Source organism: Exserohilum turcica (assembly GCF_000359705.1).
Source record: "Exserohilum turcica Et28A unplaced genomic scaffold SETTUscaffold_1, whole genome shotgun sequence".
In the NCBI taxonomy this organism is placed as follows: Eukaryota; Fungi; Ascomycota; class Dothideomycetes; order Pleosporales; family Pleosporaceae; genus Exserohilum; species Exserohilum turcicum.
In genome coordinates this window covers 2924886-2937438 of record NW_007359914.1, presented here as the reverse complement: position 1 = coordinate 2937438, position 12553 = coordinate 2924886, and the positions used below count along the sequence as shown (strand labels likewise).

The window sequence follows — 12553 nt, the reverse complement described above, 5'->3', positions numbered from 1 at the left end:
CCGCGGCGTTCCTCTACTGGCCACAGATGCGGGTAATATGTGCAGCCATGGCGGATGACGGTCGAGGGCAGTGTGCAGTGTGCAGTGTGCAGAGACAGCAGACAGCAGACAGCAGACAGCGTCCTCACATCACGTGACGCGCTGTGCGTAACCATGACGATGACGCAGATGCGGGCGTTATCGATAGGCACGCATCCACACCCTCACACTGCCATGTGCATGGCGTCAGGAAAAAGACGGCCATGCCTATCGTCGAGGGCCTAGACACACACAACGTGTATCTATGTCATGGCGCCAAACATGTACGTAGGGAAGTGCAGTGTTTAGTGTTTTAGTGCTATGGGATAGCCTCGAGGTGCCGTCATTGGCACGGCCGAGTAGCGCTTATACTCCCAACCCTGCCATAGCCGTATCACGCTCACAGCTGTTGCGCAGCAACGCCCATGCACACACGCACACACACACACACACACATTGGCCGCGCAACAAGAGATAAAAGAGACACAGGTGTCGTCGTGGCGGATGCACATTCTGTCTGCTCGTCATCTTTGTCCCTACCGCACCATCTTCGACCTGTCTCCCCCTCGGCCCTGCAGCAAGCGACCTTTTTTTTGATCGACGCCAATAGTGAGGTAAGTCAGTACCGATGGTGCCGAATAAGGGTGTCTGGACCCTGGCGTGACGTAGCGACCGGCGATAATGCCCATGACGCTGCCACTGCCCACACACACCCGCTTGCCGCCGCCGCCCTGCGCTGACGGCAATTATTATATTTTTGCTCAGCCCACCTGGTGCTCACTCTCGCCTTCTCTCTCACTCTCTGGCAAATATATATCTTGCTCCAGCCACTTTCTCCGCCTCGCTGCATACCGCCATTCCTGATCCTGATCCTGATCCTCGTGCTAGATCCGTTCCTGGACCCTTTGCAACCACCGCCATCACCACCGCCACATCTTTCCCCACTCCATACATATATACCACCGCCATGGTATCAAGGACACTGTCCATGGGCCTCCGCGCCTGGCAGGTACGTGTACTCGTACTACAAAACTCGCTTTGGCTAACTCCTCCCCAGCTCATCTGCGCCCTCATCGTCACAGCCCTCATGGGCAACAACATTGCTCGTGCCAACCACGGCACTCACTCCATCATCAACTACTCGCTCTTCGTCGGCGTATGGTGGCTCTTCACCCTGCTGTACTTCCTGCCCACGTCCTTCATCGACCGCTTTAGCGTGCCCATCGTCGACATTGCCCTTGATGCCCTGAGTGTCATTTTCGGCTTCTGTGCTGCTGTTGCTCTGCCCTCGTATATCGGCGCCCACAGCTGCTCCAACAGCGTACGTTTTCCCCGTGCTCCTCGATACATGTGACAAGTCAAGTTAACACGGCTCAAGTGGTACACGCATCACAACAGTGTGCTCAACAGCTCGCCCGACACGGAGCAAAACTGTCGCCAGGCCCAGGCCACCACTGCCTTTCTCTGGTTTGGCTGGGCTGCCTTCGTCGCTACCCTCGCCGCCAACATGATGAACGGTCGTGGCAGCGGCGCCAACCTACGTAGTGGTGTGCGTCGTGGAGGCCCCGCCATGAGCCAGGTCTAGGGTGCCTGTCGCATCCGCTCTGATGCTTCTTGGAACACGCGATCAGACGCGAGCACCGTTTGAGCAAGTCTCTAAACCGTGTCCAAGACTCTTTGCTATGCCAATCTGTACAATATCACGCGGGTGGAGGAAGCATTGTGCTAGATGCCGATGCCGTTGGGTTTTGCTATTATCGGGAGGATTGCAAGGATACCAGTATACATGTCTTATATATTTTCTTTCGACCGCGAGCGATTGGCGAAACGATGGAAACGATTTTAAGCTAGTGTAATGAATATCATGGTTAATGTTACACATACTTGTATGCGTATCACGATGCTTAAGTCAATTCTTGCTGTGAATAAACAGTAAACAATGAACAGCCATTATTTTTCGAACATGTACTACACAAACACAGAATCCACGGATAATCATTTTATTACAAAACAAAAAAGAACAAAACATATGCATCTACTCTGTTTTGCGCATTGCTAATCGCTCAATCAACAAACAGTGGTAAGTCGTCGTCTCACCTTGCCCTAAACTGATCCAAACAATCAACAACCCTAACACCGACCTAGTCAACACCAAGACTCGTCGTAAAAGAAACGTCAAGTTTAGAAAAAATACCCCTGAAAAAACAAAAGAGAAATGGACCAAAAAAGAAATGATAGAGACGAATGGAGAGACTAAGAAAAGAAAAGAAAGCATGCAAAATCATGGGAGAAATGCTTCTCATGACGATGATGATGATGATGATGCTGCAATAAAACAAACTAGACTTGGACAGCAGGGGGGGGAAGGCAGATTGTAAAACATGCATCCCTACTGCATTCCTGCCTCATGTCTTCCCACCCACCCACCCAACCACCAAGCCCACAACGTGCAAGTAGAATATATATATATATATATATACATGAACAAACACGAAGGGAAATAACCAAGCAAAACAGCCTTTTGTGCGCAGGGAATAGACAAGAGTGCAAAAAAAAAACATACACTCATATAAAAGGCTCGTTCCGATGATGGAGAAGGAGAGAGAGAAAAAAAAAGCAAAAACAATCAAAACGCCAGTCATGTATACAGGTCCCATGTATGTAAAACCCATGAATGCAATGCAATGCTGGAATGCGTAGCCATAATCCTCTCTCCCGTCGCCCATACCAACCAACATCAAGACCAAGAATAAAAACAAGCATCCCCCCCATCATTCGCCGCTTCACCGCGAAGAACTCGATTGCTTGGGAAGCGGTGATGGATTGTACGTCCACCCGCCATCACGTACAAGACGCTCTCGCGCTTCTCGCTCTTTGCGCTTCTCCTCCGACGTCACCTCGTCATTCGCCCAGTATGCACTGCTCGTACGCTGCCGGAACCGCTTGTGCCGCTCCTTGTTGGGGAATACCTTTTCCATTTCTAGCGGCGGAATCGGGCCAAATATGTGCTCGGGGTCCATGAGCTGTTGGTTACTGAGCATCTCGCGTAGGTTGGGCGTGTTGACCCAGCTGGGCTGCTCGAATTCGTTGTCAGAGTCTTCGTCTTCCGAATCAGTCATAATCTCAGGCAGCTTGATGTCGTCTCCGTTGGGATATTGAGGTTGCGACTGCGCAGGCTCGGCAAACGGAATCTTGCCCTTTGCAAACTGCGAATGAGCTGGCGTGATTGGGTTCAGATTTCTTGCTTGTTGCGAAGGACGTTTGGCCGGGCGATGAAGCGTCTCTTCACCCTCACCAGGGAATTGTCGCTTAGGCGGCGGCTTGGCTGGGTTGACTGGAGGAATGTTGATGCGGTTAGCATCTTGGACAGTCTGCATTCGTGATACGGGCCGTGCAGCACCAAGGTCAGCTCTTGTTTGCGGTGCTGGAGCCTTGGGCTTCTCGACCGTCTGTGGCTGGGGACGGGCTGCCCGAGGCGCTGGGGCTCTGGCCAGAGGTTGAGCCGTCTTCGAAGAGCCGGACTTGGTAGACAGAGCTGAAGCTGGCCGCGTAGCTTGTGTCGGCCTTGATACTGGAGCAGAAGCCTTGCCTACACTTGCGGACGCTGAATGAAGAGGCTTGCCAGATGCTGGGCCCGGACGGGCAGCTGGTGGAGGTGCTTGGCCGTAATGGCTGCTCTTAAGATTGACCATGATCTTCTGTGGCGCCTTTGCCTTGGGCAGAGTGTCTTTGCTAGTCGGCTTTGGTAGTTTCTTGGGCTCTCGAAGAGGTGCCTTGGTAGTTGGTAGCAGGCTCTTTGGTGCAGCTGGTGGCGGCATGTCTTCTGAGGAGTCGAGTTCGTCTCTCGACGTCACCGTGTTCGATCGGGGAACGGTAGGACGGAACAGCGGCTGTTGTGGTGCTGGCGGGGCAGGTTGACTCGCCTGGACCGGAGTCTTGGTGTTGGCTGTAGCGACCGGCGGTCGGAGACTTGCTTGAGACGACATTGCAGTTGGTGTCTTGACGCCCAAGGCCCTGGCCTTTTGGGCATGTGCCGCAGCCTTGTTCTGCTCCTTCTCACGCATCTGCCTGAGCTTATCCTCGTTGCGCTGCTGTTTGGCCTCTCGGGCCTCCCTCTCTCTTGCTTCTTTGTCCTTTTGCTTCTCTCGCTCTTCAGAGCTATCAGTCCGCTGGCGATCCGCTTTGAAGGGACTGCTGGGCACTGCGCCTTTGCTCGAGTTGTCCGAATCCTTGGATGGGGAACGCACGTGACCGAAAATGGAGATTGGCCTCTCGGCACGCTTAGGGCTAAATGCGTCGTCTGATGAATCCCGAGAGGGCAACTTGGGCCGTGCTGGGCTCTCCTTGAGCGAGTCCATTTTGACCTGGGCGCTTGCGGCAGTTGACCCAATGAGCTTATCCTTTGCTGCCCTGAATGCAGAATACAGTTTGGACTTGGACGCGCTGAGAGGGGCATCCATAATCCGCCTATTCAAGGGTGAGCCAAGCGGGGTAGTTGATTCAATGTCAGCGAAGAGTTCTGGGTTAGTGACAGAGACAAGCGATGCAGGCACATGTTTAGGAGGTGATGGGCGGGCCTCGGCCGTGTGGCTTTTCCCAAAGGCGGGCCTGGCTGATTTGGGTAGAGGTGCAGTTGCCCGGACCGGGGATATCCAATCATCGTCGTCATCCTCTTCCTGTGCGGGCTCTGGAACCGGGAGGCTTGGGTACGCTGGCTGAGAAGACTGCGAAGGTCCTGCTTCTTCGGTTGGCTGTGTCGAAAAGTTCTGCTGCTGTGAGAGACGCGAAGAAATGACATTCTGGCTGATTCGTTTGGGTGCTTCGTTCTGCTGCTTGAGCATGTTGATGCGCTCAAACAAACGCTGTGTCGAAGTCTTGCTGTGGGCCTTGGTAGACTCGGACTCGTCTTTGGCAAGTTCTGGGCGTTCCGCGTCATCCATGTCATCGACCTCATCACGGTGCATCTCAGCAGGATAGGCAATCTGCGATCCTCCCAAGCTCTTGCCGCCAGTGAACCTTGCCATTTGGCTATTACGAGCATTGTTTTGTTCAAAGTAGCTTGTGCGGTTGCCCATGCTCTTCTTTGGGAGTAGTGGTTCGCGCGCTGGAAGAGAGGCAAAGTTGAGACTGCTTTTCCTAACAAGAGGCTTTACTGGGCTGGAGTTATCCGAAGGCGAGCGCACGTCGTCGTCAATGGCCATTTGGTCGTCAATTTGGTGGTGAAGAACTGTATCATCGGCTTCGAAATGGGCAGGCGGCAGGCCAGCGGGTGTTGTGGACTGCTCTAGCGCGAGGGTCTTGGGTTCTGGGGCGAGCGCACGTTGGTTCGCCATATCAAGCGCCTCGTGGGTCTCGGCGGAAATGCTGTACTCTTCGGAAACAGCGCGTGATGGGTCGGGGAACTCTGACATGTCGTGCATGCTGGCGTCCTCTTCGGCGTCGGAAATGTCGTGGTGTAACATAGTGTCCTGCGCGTCAGAGCGCGCGTCCTCTCCATCCAGTTCCATGGCAGAAGCATCGACTGCATCCAAGTCCTCATTGGAGTCACTCTTGCTAGCAAAACCTTCATTGGCCGAGACAAACGAATCGCCCATATCTGGTTTGTCGTCTGTTGAATGCCTGAAAGATTGAGTAGGCTGTGTGGGTTGCGTCTCCTGCGACTGTGGGGGTGAGAAGACGTCGCTGGCCTGCGACGACATTGCAGTGTCTTGCGTTGACTGAATAGGACTGCGCAGGGCCGTGGGCGGCGCCTGGCGCTTTTCGAAGATATCAGCATGGTAGCCGCTGTTGACATTCTCCTTGCCCGCGCTTTCGGGCTTGGTAAAGAGCTGCCGTGCGATTGGCGTACGTGTGACAGGCGAGTGTCGAACCGAATGTTGCGCGTCTTCTGCAATGTGGAACCTAGCCTTGGCATTTCTCAAGCTCTGTTCAGCAGGGCTCATGATTTGCAGGTTTGCCGAGTGAATGCTGGCGAGCGGCTGTCGGATGTCAGTATGCGAAGCGCAAGTACGGGGACGAACATACCTGGCGGTCGGCCGCCTTCTTGCGCGCTGTGCGAGGCGTCTTGCCGCGCAGCTTGCCGGGTGTTTTGAAGACATCGAGGTTAGGTCTACCATGAGTTAGCATGGAGCGCACTCTTGCACGAGAACGCGACGTACTGCCTGTCGCTCGACAGTATGTCAAACATGTGTTCGTTGAGCCATTCCAGCTCGTTGCGCACCGAGAAGCCAAAATCCTCGAGCTCCTGGGCGACGAGCGTGTTGGACTGATGGCGCTCTTCCAGGATCCATCCAGCGGACCCGATAGTGGGTGCTTTGGTGCGTGCAGCCATGTCGAATATATGTCAAATTGAAAGTGTGTCAGGGTTCAAGCGCGTCGCGCGGGTGGTAGTCGCGTTCCGGGGCAAGGTAGTGGGCGTTGCAGATTAGCTGGACATGTCTATTCCAAGTGTGTCCAGTCAATTGTAGCTATGCACAGAGCAAAAAAGAGCTGTCGAGGGGGGATGTCGTGAGGGCGTGGGAGAGGTGAAGGTCCAAAGTCCAATGTTGTGACGCGGGATGAGTCCAAACAATCGGCGGAGGCGGCACATCGCGCTGGCCCGAGCGCCGCCAAGCGCCGCCTCTCCCCTTTGAGCAGACGCCTGCATCATCATCGCAGCGCCTGGTTGTCTCTCTCGCACACGAGAATTATTTTTCGGGCTCTGGATTGATGATTCTATTCACTATGCATCACGACGTCCCCAGCCGGAAGCGGAGGGCCCTGTATGTGCCTATCGAATTCTCTCACGCCCGTTGCGGGGTCGCCTGGAGCCGTTCAACACTGACCGCCCGGCTATCTTTGTCACGGCTTCTGGGCCTTGGCCTAACGATTGACCACTGGCATTCCATGCATTGGGACAATGCTCTTGTTTAGAGACAAGACACTCTGGATGAAACATGGATACGACATGTTTCCAGCCCACATACATTCGGAGTATCTGGTCACGTGATGTGTAGATGGCGACAACCGACCATATGCTGCTCAAGGGTCTGGCGGCGATATGTACCCTGAACCAAACAACAGGCGCAGTTGCACTGACCGGCATGCGATTGACGTACGGCACGACGCTGAACAGCCCCGCAATTGCGGTCATGGCAGTGGGAGCGGAGGCTGCATCAGCTGTATGTCGTTGTTTGCCGTCCTTGCATTCACTCGTCATTAGGCAGCTGGAGGTGAGTCCAGCACAGCGTGATCTGGTTGTCACCTGTAGCCGCTCCTGCCGTATTTGCAAACCCCCGCCCTTGACCAAACAACCCTCTCTCACTCCCCCCTCACCATTCTTATACACACATCAATCCAAAGAGTGCTAACAACTTGGGCGAACAAGACAATATGGCTGATACCGACGACAACTGCAACCCTGCACAGCCCGATACTGCAGAGCTCCTGCGGGATCTCGAGGTAGTTGCAATGCTTGTCTTGTTGATCCACATCATTAACACACAATCCAGGCTGTCACGGCAAGATTTCGAGAGGCGTTCAAGGTCAGCAACACCAAGCAGGAGCAGCCTCTTGCCAAAGATGAATCATCGAAAATCAGTGATATCGGCGAGAGCCGTGAGGCCGTCATAGACCCGTATATCCTTGTGCTTATCGACGCGCACAGTCACAATGTGAGTCCACTTGCTACAGCAATAGATCTATTACTAACAAAGTTCAAGTTCAAAAAGAATCATGTACAAGGCGCCGAGAGTGGCGGTGCCAAAGCTGCGGCAGTACTCAAAGAAGAGACTACCCAATACCTTTCGTCGCGCCTGTCAGCAAAAAAATATCGCACAGACATATACGTTTACGCCAACTTGAAAATGATTTCGTTTCCCACAGCAGAGCGACACACTGCGAAGAAATTGCTTTTCACAAAGGCCGATTCAACAGCAGCCTTGGCAAAATTCGCAGCGGGCTTTTCCTGTAACGACGTGACAGTTAACTATGTCAATGTAGCTGACGAACAGGTCGTCGAGCGCAAGATCTGTGGTACGTACCCCAACCTCTCTAACAGTCATATCTGACAAGACGCAGCCTTATTCAAGATGCATATTACCGAACCCCATTGTCAGCACATATTGTTTGGCGCAAGTGGCAGTGCCCGTTATACAAGCACCCTGGGAGAGCACCTGATGTTCGCCGACAAGATTACACTGATTCAAAGAGGCAATCATGATACTAGCCTTATGAAATGGGGATTAAGAACCACAATCTTTGAGCGAGCCTTCGAGCCTCTTCCGGGCATTAATGCGACCTCTAAGAGCATGGGAAAACCTTCCAATTCATATGTTAGTATCACCGTCGTCACGCCATGTCTACTCGACAACAGAAATGAACACCACTGACAATATGACAGAGTAGTCAGTCTGGAAAGAGTACTAGTTCGATGTACTCGACTGCCAGCAGTCCCCGCAAGGAAAATTTTAAATCCCAAGTCAAGCCCTTTCCCAAGCCTCCAGCCCCCGTAATTTCACTCCCTATGCCTGGCGCTTCCGGAAAACTACCCGTGAACGCAGCTGGTCACCGCATCGATATGCATATGAAAGCACCTACTAAGAGCGAATGGAATGAGTATCATGCTTGCATCCGCACAAGAAAGCTGTGTACCATGTTCCATCTTGGCCAAGGATGCAACAAGGCGTTTTGTACACACGATCACAACCCGATTACTGACAATCAACGCTATTGTCTTCAGTATGCGATGAGAGCATTGCCATGTCGTAATAATGGTGCATGCCGCGAAGTACATTGCATCAGAGGCCACGCATGCCACCGCAAAGCGTGCGACACCAATCCTGAACCCTGCAAGATGCCTCCCGGGCTTCATGGAATCGACTTCAGGGTTGCTGACTGGGTTGTACCGAATGGATCCTCTGAACGACCAGACGAGGTACCAGACGAGGTACCAGACGAAGTCTCAGACGAGGTACCAGAAGAAGACGACGCAAGCCAAGAGAATCCCATAGAGGTTGAAGAGAGTTGGGGTACGCGTGTCGGCGTCCTGATTGATATTGACCCCTATGAAAACGAAGATGGTGGAGAGATGAGTATGTGGGTGTAGCGGACTTGTGAGTCAGTCTCATGATACTAAAAAGACAGATGGGTTGAAGAATTTGAGAAGAGCCGGTCCATGGGGGCATATGGATCACCATGGCAACCAATGGAACCCCTGTACAACTGCTGTAAGCCAGAAAGACATAAAAACCAAGAAAACGTTTTAATATTTGATGTTTCCCCATCAATTGCTAACAAAAGTGTACTCATTCTCTTAACTTGAGCACCGTATTAACCGCATCCGTGTTAGCGCAACAGTATTACTTGAACGCCGTTGGTCAACCCTGTATACCTTAGCAAACCACCATGTCCCAGTCAACGCCACCGCCACGTGCACCCAGCTGGCGCATCCACGCCGTAACGGCCAGCAGCCTCGACGCCGTCGTGCGCTTCGTCGGCCATGCCCGCCGCGAAATGTTTCCCACGCTGTGCGCCCAGCTCGACGCCGACGTAGCGCGCTGGGTGCAGTCGGGCCATTTTTTGTATGCGACGCAAGCGGCCCGAGACAGCCAAGCAGGACAGCAATCATATTACCCAGCCGAAGGAGAAGAGAATGGAGAAGAAACAGAACAAGACAACATCATCGCTACAATTGGATACGTCCCGTACAACCACCGCTTCCCGCATCTCGCCTACACGCACAGCGACACGCAGCGAACCGTCGAAGTCGTGCGCCTCTACGTCATGCCTGCGTACCGGCGCAGCGGCCTAGCTTCCGCACTAGTGCGCCAACTCAAGCAGTGCGCGGCCAACGATGGCGTGCACCGCTTGTATCTGCACACGCATCCTTTTCTGCCGGGGGCCATTACGTTTTGGGAGAAGCAGGGGTTTGGTGTGAGGGACAGGGAGGACCATGACGAGGTGTGGAGGACTACGCATATGGATGTTTTGCTTGTGCATGGCCAGGAGGACGAGGGGTACGAGGACGAAGAGGGCGAGGATACAAAGACGTTGTAAAACGCCATCTGGTAGGCATTCGCTGTGGAAAGGGGAGTCGTGGTGTTTTGGTGGCCATCAGGGTACACGATACTCGGCGGGTGATCAAGATGGGCAATATTTATCCACGACTACAACTCCAGCTCAGCCCTCCTCATTTCGCAATTTAGTTGAGAAACCAAGTTTATTTCGTCATTTGTTAGATAGCCACGCCCAGCTTGTTACATCTTTAGCTTGCCAACACACATGTTGATTGGATAGCCATCTTCATCTCAAGTAAACATTTCTCAAATGAATGAGCGTATGAGGACGTACCATCATCCGCATCTACATGAAACTCCTGTATTTTATGACCATCACATGCACGCTTGAAACATCACATATCAAATGCACCATTCGCCGCCTTCCAACAGAAACAAAACGCCATGCCTGAAATGAACAAACTAAGCAACGATAAGCCTTTTCGCGGTTTTTTTTCCTCATCAACACCTAAGTCTCAGACCACCTTGCAATGGTAATAATGGTAGTGTAGACCATGGCGACGAGTCCAACCACCATCATGGTAATGTCGCCTACCTTCTCCCAAGGCCGGCTCGCCACACCCTTGTAGTGCAGGTAGGCTGGGTAGATGTACACCAAGGGCACACAGGCAAAGCTTCCAATGAGCGCAACAAACTTGTCGAGATCGCTAGCTCCGAGGATGGAAATGAGCCCGCAGAAAATGACCAGGACAGTCCTGAATGCGTTCTTCTTCCATTTGGTCGAGTTACTCTGCTTGCCGGATGCGCGCTTGAAAATCTTGAGTTCAATGTTACGCATGGCGGGGAAGAGTTGGACAGGGGTGCCAACGAGAACAGCCATGGAGTAGAGGAACTGGACGGCATTGACGAGCTTGCTGCTCTGTGGAAAGTTGGTAATGACTTCGACAGAGACGTTCTGGCCAAAGGTGCCGTAGCAGAGCACACCAACAGATGTGAAGATGACGGTGATGATAACCATGACGAGATAAAGCAGCTTGCTAAAGTGCTCCGGCTCCTTCATACTCGATTGGATGGGAAGAATAAGACCGATGCCCTCAAAGGTAAAGATGGCCGAGCCAATGGTCAGGGTGAAATCGCGTGGATTGAAGAGCTCGATCGAGGGGTGGAAACCGTGCATCCTGGAGATCCACGAGATGTCATACCAGTAAATGTACGTCAATCCAATGAGAATGAAGATGTCAGCAAGCAGAGCCGCAGGCCCGAGCTTGGAAATGTTCCGAATGAAAGACATGGGAATCAAGACGGCAACCTGGATTCCAATCAGCTGGTTTGTCGAGAGTGGTGCCTTTGCGTGAGTGACGGCATCAAGGAACCACGCCAGGTTGTCTGCTGTGAAGATGAGGCCAGCACAGACAAAGCCGATTTGCGAGAGGGTGATGGAGACCAGGATGAGGGAGCGGAACCGAGGGCCGACGACAATTTGGCCGAGATCGCCGTAGCCTCCGCCACCATAACGCGACCTCGTTGCCAACAGCAGCTCGAAGCAGAGTGCTGTGACGGCCGAGACGACGATCATGGTGATGGACGAGAAGAGCATGCCACCGTTCTTGAACGCCTTGGGCAGAAACATGATTCCGGTACCGATAAAGGCCTTGAGGAGCGTGAAGAAGGTCTTGACTTGGTTAGCGTCTCCCTGGGGTCTCAGCTTCTTGGTGCTCTGACGACGTCCCAGCAGCGGTCTGCGTTCGCCCTGCTCCTCCTCGTCTGTCACGGCCGACTCATCGTCCGTTTCTTCGAGGTCTTCACCAGCAAATTGGCCGTAGAGAGCCAGGAATGAGATGAAGTTGCGCGTGACAGGCTCAGAGATGTAGCTGACGCGCTTGCTCTGCCGCTGCAGGTACTGTCGTCTTAGTCCGCCTGGCAGGAGCTGGTCCCGGACGGGGAGCTCATCGTGGTCAACGGTCGAGTTGGAAGGCCGGCGTTGGTCGCCATAGTAAACGGGTTCTGAAAAGGTGGCTGCTCGCTGATGCAGCTTCTGGCGCCTGTTCTGAGCGGCAATTTTGTACAAGTCACGGTGGATGTCGCCGCCCTGCAGGCGCAACGACGACTCTGGCATCTGACGGTCGATGGAGTTGGACGAGCTTCCTTGGCCATCGTCTGAGGCTGGTGGTGCTGGGTCAAATTCTGAAAAGTCGTAGCTGGGATCCAGATGGCGCTCGAGCACCGATGCCTCCTGCGGGTTGGCGCCCGCAGTCGTCTGCGGCGTGTCAGCCATGGCCGGGAATTTCGGAAAAACACAGGTCGGATCAGAAGGAGATGTCGAGCTCAAGCGCTAGCAAAGAAGAGTGTCGGTTGCTTTGGGTGTGGCGGTGAGGTGCACTCGAAGAACAGCAGCCAATTGGAAGGGGTTGCAAAGCTCAAATGGTACGTGTGCGTGACATCACCAGATCCGCAAGACGCAGCTGCTGCAGAGGTAAGTAGCAAAGGAAGAGTATTTGCAGCGACGTTGGCGAGCAGAGAGAGGTTGGGAGGCGATGGAG

The 12553-nt window shown here is 53.3% G+C and overlaps 5 protein-coding genes across 5 annotated transcripts; 3 read left to right on the top strand and 2 right to left on the bottom strand.

Annotated features, from left to right (window-relative positions):
• Positions 1–864: 864 nt before the first annotated feature.
• Positions 865–1916, top strand: SETTUDRAFT_162571 (uncharacterized protein). The gene is made up of 3 exons (XM_008022810.1): positions 865–1027; positions 1076–1339; positions 1397–1916. The coding sequence occupies exons 1-3, from the start codon at positions 986–988 to the stop codon at positions 1601–1603; spliced, it is 513 nt and encodes a 170-aa protein (XP_008021001.1). The 5' UTR covers positions 865–985; the 3' UTR covers positions 1604–1916.
• A 678-nt stretch (positions 1917–2594) lies between these two features.
• Positions 2595–6395, bottom strand: SETTUDRAFT_114219 (uncharacterized protein). The gene is made up of 3 exons (XM_008022809.1): positions 6177–6395; positions 6043–6127; positions 2595–5996 (listed from the first exon to the last, which is right to left on the bottom strand). Exons 1-3 carry the CDS (start codon positions 6347–6349, stop codon positions 2802–2804), a joined length of 3453 nt encoding a protein of 1150 aa, XP_008021000.1. The 5' UTR covers positions 6350–6395; the 3' UTR covers positions 2595–2801.
• A 994-nt stretch (positions 6396–7389) lies between these two features.
• On the top strand, positions 7390–9103 carry SETTUDRAFT_30515 (uncharacterized protein; the record flags this gene model as incomplete). Its single annotated transcript, XM_008022043.1, has 5 exons — positions 7390–7458; positions 7509–7670; positions 7719–8031; positions 8077–8330; positions 8399–9103. The coding sequence occupies 5 exons, from the start codon at positions 7390–7392 to the stop codon at positions 9101–9103; spliced, it is 1503 nt and encodes a 500-aa protein (XP_008020234.1).
• Positions 9104–9402: 299 nt separating this feature from the next.
• Positions 9403–10053, top strand: SETTUDRAFT_30514 (uncharacterized protein; the record flags this gene model as incomplete). Its single annotated transcript, XM_008022042.1, has 1 exon — positions 9403–10053. The coding sequence occupies one exon, from the start codon at positions 9403–9405 to the stop codon at positions 10051–10053; it is 651 nt and encodes a 216-aa protein (XP_008020233.1).
• Positions 10054–10331: 278 nt separating this feature from the next.
• On the bottom strand, positions 10332–12527 carry SETTUDRAFT_162570 (uncharacterized protein). The gene has a single exon (XM_008022808.1). It carries the CDS (start codon positions 12286–12288, stop codon positions 10522–10524), a length of 1767 nt encoding a protein of 588 aa, XP_008020999.1. The 5' UTR covers positions 12289–12527; the 3' UTR covers positions 10332–10521.
• Positions 12528–12553: the final 26 nt, after the last annotated feature.

Coding starts and splice junctions, on each gene's coding strand:
- SETTUDRAFT_162571 (XM_008022810.1), top strand. CDS start 986: ATGGTATCAAGGACACTGTCCATGGGCCTCCGCGCCTGGCAG. Junction 1,028..1,075: donor TGGGCCTCCGCGCCTGGCAG/GTACGTGTACTC, acceptor ACTCCTCCCCAG/CTCATCTGCGCCCTCATCGT. Junction 1,340..1,396: donor CCCACAGCTGCTCCAACAGC/GTACGTTTTCCC, acceptor ACACGGCTCAAG/TGGTACACGCATCACAACAG.
- SETTUDRAFT_114219 (XM_008022809.1), bottom strand. CDS start 6,349: ATGGCTGCACGCACCAAAGCACCCACTATCGGGTCCGCTGGATGGATC. Junction 6,128..6,176: donor ATACTGTCGAGCGACAGGCA/GTACGTCGCGTT, acceptor AACTCATGGTAG/ACCTAACCTCGATGTCTTCA. Junction 5,997..6,042: donor AGAAGGCGGCCGACCGCCAG/GTATGTTCGTCC, acceptor GACATCCGACAG/CCGCTCGCCAGCATTCACTC.
- SETTUDRAFT_162570 (XM_008022808.1), bottom strand. CDS start 12,288: ATGGCTGACACGCCGCAGACGACTGCGGGCGCCAACCCGCAGGAGGCA.